Source organism: Suricata suricatta, chromosome X, assembly GCF_006229205.1.
Source record: "Suricata suricatta isolate VVHF042 chromosome X, meerkat_22Aug2017_6uvM2_HiC, whole genome shotgun sequence".
Taxonomy (NCBI): Eukaryota; Metazoa; Chordata; class Mammalia; order Carnivora; family Herpestidae; genus Suricata; species Suricata suricatta.
Genome location: NC_043717.1, coordinates 36,460,326 through 36,465,926, shown reverse-complemented (window position 1 = coordinate 36,465,926; position 5,601 = coordinate 36,460,326). Strand labels below are relative to the sequence as shown.

The 5,601-nt window shown below is 40.4% G+C and overlaps 1 protein-coding gene across 1 annotated transcript in view; it reads left to right on the top strand.

Annotated features, from left to right (window-relative positions):
* EFHC2 (EF-hand domain containing 2) overlaps positions 1 to 1,211 on the top strand; it is a 196,502-nt gene extending 195,291 nt beyond the window's left edge. The window contains exon 15 of the mRNA XM_029930958.1: positions 885 to 1,211. Coding sequence (XP_029786818.1) covers positions 885 to 986 — 102 coding nt within the window. The 3' untranslated portion in view covers positions 987 to 1,211. The remainder of the gene's footprint in view (positions 1 to 884) is intronic.
* Positions 1,212 to 5,601: the final 4,390 nt, after the last annotated feature.

The window sequence follows — 5,601 nt, the reverse complement described above, 5'->3', positions numbered from 1 at the left end:
AAACGGAGACACAGAGCCCAAAGCAGGCTTTGAACTGTCACCACAGTGCCCAACATGGGCTCAAACCTGCAAACCAGGAGATCGTGACCTGAGCCAAAGTCGGATGCTCAACCGACTGAGCCACCCAGGCACCCTAGAAATTGAGTTCTTCATAAAGCACAAGGGGAGTTATCACTGCAATGATGCTACATAACAAAGAAGCCCCCCCCCCCCAAATTTCACTGGTTCTCAACAACAGGCCTTTCACGTTCTTGGCCGTGCACCTGTGTGGGTCAGTTGGGCTTATCCACCTGTGTCATTTGGGGACCAGCTTGTGGTGCATCTGCTCACATTATGTAGGCCACAGCCAGCCATGTGGCCAAGCCCCTATCACAGGGACATGAAAATAGACTCCATGTATAGGAGGGTCTGTAAAGCCACATGGCCAAAAGCTTGGGTGTATAATTGTAATACAGAAAGGGATGAAGAAGTGAGCATAAGCATTCGATCTACCACAAACTCCTTCTGATCCGAATGGGGACGGTAGAAAAACATCTGATTTGAAAATAAGCTACTTATCAGGGGCGCCTGGGTGGCTTAGTCACTTAAGCGTCTGACTTTCAGTTTCAGCTCAGGTCATGATCTCACTCTTTGTGGGTTCAAGCCCCACATCGGGCTTTGCACCAGCAGCACGGAGCCTGCTTAGGAGTCTATCCTCCTCCTCTCCCTGCCCCTCCCCTCCCCACTCCTCTCTTTCTCTCTCAAAATAAATAAAATAAACGTTAAAAAAAGAAAAGCTATTTATCAAGAGCTTATATCACAATGAGAAACAATTGGGTGTTGCATTTACAAAACTGCGCTTTGAAATGTGGTTATAATTCTATCCATCTTTGGTTTTTTTCTAGAGATGTGAAGACGAGTGGCTCGGGACGCCATCACCTATTCCTGAGAAACGCGTTGACTATTTTAGACTTTTAAAGGAGATGTTTGGCAAAGATGAAGAGTAACATAGGCCAATTTTGGTCAGCCCCCTTTAATTCCCTGCCCTAGTTTCTGTAAGTTTATTTAACCAGATATAGTTTTATTAAAAAAAAAGAAAAGAAAAAACAAGGCTCATATTGAATTGAAATCCATAGATCACAATTTCCTTTTGTCATTTGCGTATTTCAGAACATCGTATTATACTGCTAATGTACTGGCATGATTAAAAATGCTATTTAGGGGCACCTGGGTGGCTCAGTCGGTTGAGGGTCCGGCTTCGGCTCACATCATAACCTCATGGTTCATGAGTTCGAGCCCCGCGTCAGGCTCTGTGCTGACAGCTAGCTCAGAGCCTGGAGCCTGCTTCAGATTCTGTGTCTCCCTCTCTCTGACCCTCCCCTGCTCGCGCTGTCTCTTCTCTGTCTCTCAAAAATAAATAAAAAGCATTTAAAAATTAAAAAATAAAAATAAAAAAATAAAAATGCCACTTAAAGAAACATCAAACATTTTTATTATATGTATGATTTATTAATACCAAAGAATCTTATGGTAATTTTCTATTCAACATAAATTGATTCATTACAACACAAAAAGAAAATCATTTTTGATAGCTATACATGACAATATAAAATCAAATTCTATCTGAGCAATAAATTGTGATTCTTTTAAACATTTTTTAAAATCTTTTTGACATGTGTTTATTACTTGTATAATTAAGTTTTGTAGCAATCTACCTTGACAAAATAATCCTTAAACCTCTCTTGAGTGAGTGTTTTTTTTTTTTTCTGAAATTAGCAAAGATATGAGAAGGACTCCTGCCCTTGCCCCACAACACACACACACACACACACACACACACACACACACACAATGCATTGCAATGCAACACATGTAAAAATTTGCAAGAGAAATGGAAACATATGCAGCATTTATATTTTAATGCCCTTTTCATGTCTAAAGTTAGCTGTTAACTTAGGAATAAGTATGACCAAAAATGTATTACATTTAAAATACTTAGGGATGTGAATGCTGAGGGTTTTGAGAGATCTTTTTTGGTTCGTTCTCCACACACACTTACCACCCACCCCAGAGGTTTAAATATTCTGATTATACCATGTTTCCCCTGCTGCTTCTGTCTGCTTCTATTTGGATTTTTCTTCTGGGCCCATGCATTATGAGTCTCAGCCGAACTTCCTTCGTGTAGTGGATATTTGATTAAAACTCAGAACCATGGGGTGCCCCCGGGGGCTCAGTCAGGCATCTGACTCTTGATCTCAGCTCAGGTCGTGATCGCATAGTTCATGGCTTCAAGCCCTATGTTGGGCTCTGTGCTGACAGCGTGAAGCCTGCTCAGGATATTCTCTCTCTCTCTCTGCCCCTCCCCTGCTTATACACTCTTGCGCGCGTGCGCACACACACACGCTCGCTCGCTCGCTCTCAAAATAACTAAAACATTAAAATGACCTCATAACCCGGGACCTCTGGGAATTCCTTAAGAGAAGTTTGCCCCAATTCACTCCATTCTTCAGTGTTGGGTGTTAAATATCATGAGTGCTGTGCTCAGAGACCATGGAATCCTATAGAAAAGGGGCCTCAACGTCTACCTTTCAGGGCCTGTTCTGGGGCGGGGAAAAGAAGCTGCTGACATGTCCAGGGTCCCTTCTGTCCTACTCCCTCACTCCACATTGGCAGTATCCTGCCTAGAAATGAGCTGGCTTCTTGGCACTCGGATATCCATCCCCATTTGGTCGACAACAATGGCTCTTCTTCTTTTTTTAAAATTGAAGGTAATCAATAAACTTTCTATATATAAACCTAGGGCAATTTTACATGTGCCATTGTTAGACCCCGTAGGACTTTCCAATAAACTAAAATACTCCATTTATATACTAGGACCATTTACCCATAAAAGCTAATTTTGACTACTTGATTTTTTATTCCAGTTTTTTAAAGACAACTGACAGTGCCAAGCCATTTTGTCACTTTTAAGCTTTTTCATTCCCCAGAGAGCAAGCTTTTAGACGGATGACACTTTCCTGGAACTTTCCAGGCTGACACATTTGTCACTTACCTATTCAACTCTTCAGTCAGTTGTCTTTCCCTCAAGATTTTAAATATGTAATTTCACCCTCGTACAGGCATGTGATATGGTTCACGTGAGATGTGGGAAGAGGAGGGGAAAAGCAGCAAACCAGTGACACGTTGCTGAGTCTGTAGGATGACAGCCACTCGTTCCTGGCACTGATGGGTGTCACTGCCCTAGTTATTTGCAGTTCAAGCCCACAGTTAGCAATTAAACGTCCATTATAGGAATCGTGCCAATAAACATGATACTTTAAATAATTATTCTTTCTATAAGCCATATACTGAAAGAGATTTATAATTTAGAGATAATATCCCCATTAGTAAAGTTTATGACCCAATAAACAGCTCCCACTAGTTAATAAATGCCAAAGCCATAAAAACAAAGACTATTAATGTAATAGAATTTCTGTACCTCCCTCTCTTGCTGGTGGTCTCAAGGCACTGAAGAGAAATGTTATCTTAGGAAAAACATTTATTCTCATTATGTAAATATCAATGAATTGTCTTATAGTCCATCGAGAAATCTCCCGGTGGGCCTCCCCAACCTCAGTCCCAGGTGGTCCCCAAATGCTGATGCATTCTGCTTCCATTTGGGGCTTCAGATAACCCTGGTTTTCAGCACAAATGAACCCTGTGACTTGAATCTTTGGGGGAAGGGAGGGAAGACTGGCTGGGCTGTAATTTCTGCCTCTTTATTTCTCTCTGAAAAAAAGACATCTCAGCTCTTATCATTATTCCAAAAGAAGAAGTTTTCAATGTTCTACAGTTTCTGCATACACCTAAAATTGTAGCTGCCTCTTCTCTTTCCTCTAAAAAAAGACAAATCCCAACATGGTCATTGTTCCTAGGTACCAATTTCTCAAGAAGTTTCACAACCTTTGTACATACTTCCATTCTTGGCCGCTAACATTTTCTTATTTTGGTGGAAAAGCAAGGGCCACCTGTGGATGTCTGGGGGAGTTGAAGGTTAATTGAGGCAAGCCTTTGTGCTAAGAGCACTCGTATTCCTGCAACAGTGGGAATGATTGATAAAGTTGCTTGAAAGCCCAGATCACATCATGTCTATTCAGAAGAAGCTGACTGAAAGCTGTTGAACTTGACTTTAAATGGTTTGCTGAATTTGCACTTTTTCTAGTTTGTTGAAATTGGCCTGGGTTGCAGTATACTTTCCTCTTAGGACTACCTTTGCTGCGTCCCAGAGATTTTGGATTGTTGTATTTTCGTTTTCAAAATCTAACAGAACACCTACTGTAACTAGAAGGGGAGCAGCAAGAACACCCCAAGCCCAGCAGAAGAAAAGAAATAATAAAAATCAGGGCAGAAATAAACAATGTAGAATCCAAAAAAGCAGTTGAGCAGATCAATGAAACCAAGAGTTAGTTCTTTGAAAAAATAAAATTGATAAACCTCTAGCCAGGCTCCTTAGAAAGAAAAAAGAGAGCACCCAGATAGGCAAAATCATGAATGAAAATGGATCTATTACAACCAATCCCTTAGAAATACAAGCAATCATTAGAGATTACTATGAAAAATTATATGCCAACCAACTGGACAACCTAGAAGAACAGGACAAATTCCTAAATGCACATGCGCTGCCAAAATTCAAACAGGAAGAGATAGAAAAATCAGAACAGACCTATAACCAGTGAAGAAATTGAATCCGTTATCAAAAATCTCCCAACAAATAAGAGCCCAGGGCCAGACGGCTTCCCAGGGGAATTCTACCAGACATTTAAAGCAGAGCTCATACCCATTCTTCTCAAACTATTCCAAAAAATAGAAATAGATGGAAAACTTCCAAACTCATTCTATGAAGCCAGCATCACTTTGATTCCCAAACCAGAGACCCAGAAAAAAAAGAGAACTACACACCAATATCCTTAATGAATACAGATGCAAAAACACTCAACAAGATACTAGCAAGTCGAATTCAACAGCATATAAAAAGAATTATCCATCATGATCAAGTGGGATTCATTCCTGGGTTACAGGGATGGTTCAATATTCGCAAATCCATCAATGTGATACATCACATTAACAAAAGAAAGGATAAAAACCATATGATCCTGTCAATAGATGCAGAAAAAGCATTTGACAAAATAAAGCACCTTTCTTAATAAAAACCCTTGGGAAAGTCAGAATAGAAGGAGCTTACCTAAACATTATAAAAGAAGTTTATGAAAAGCCCACAGCTAATATCATTCTCAATGGGGAAAAACTGAGAGCTTTCCGCCTGAGATAAGGAACACGACAGGGGTGTCCACTCTCACCACTGCTGTTTAACATAGTGCTGGAAGTCCTAGCATCAGCAATCAGACAACAAAAGGAAATAAAAGGCATCAGAATTGGCAAAGAAGAAGTCAAACTTTCACTTTTCGCAGATGGCATGATACTCTACATGGAAAACCCAGCAGACTCCACCAGAAGCCTTCTAGAACTGATCAATGAATTCAGTAAAGTTGCAGGGTACAAAATCAATGTACAGAAATCAGTTGCATTCCTATACACCAATAATGAAGCAGCAGGAAGAGAAATCAAGAAATTGATCCCATTCAT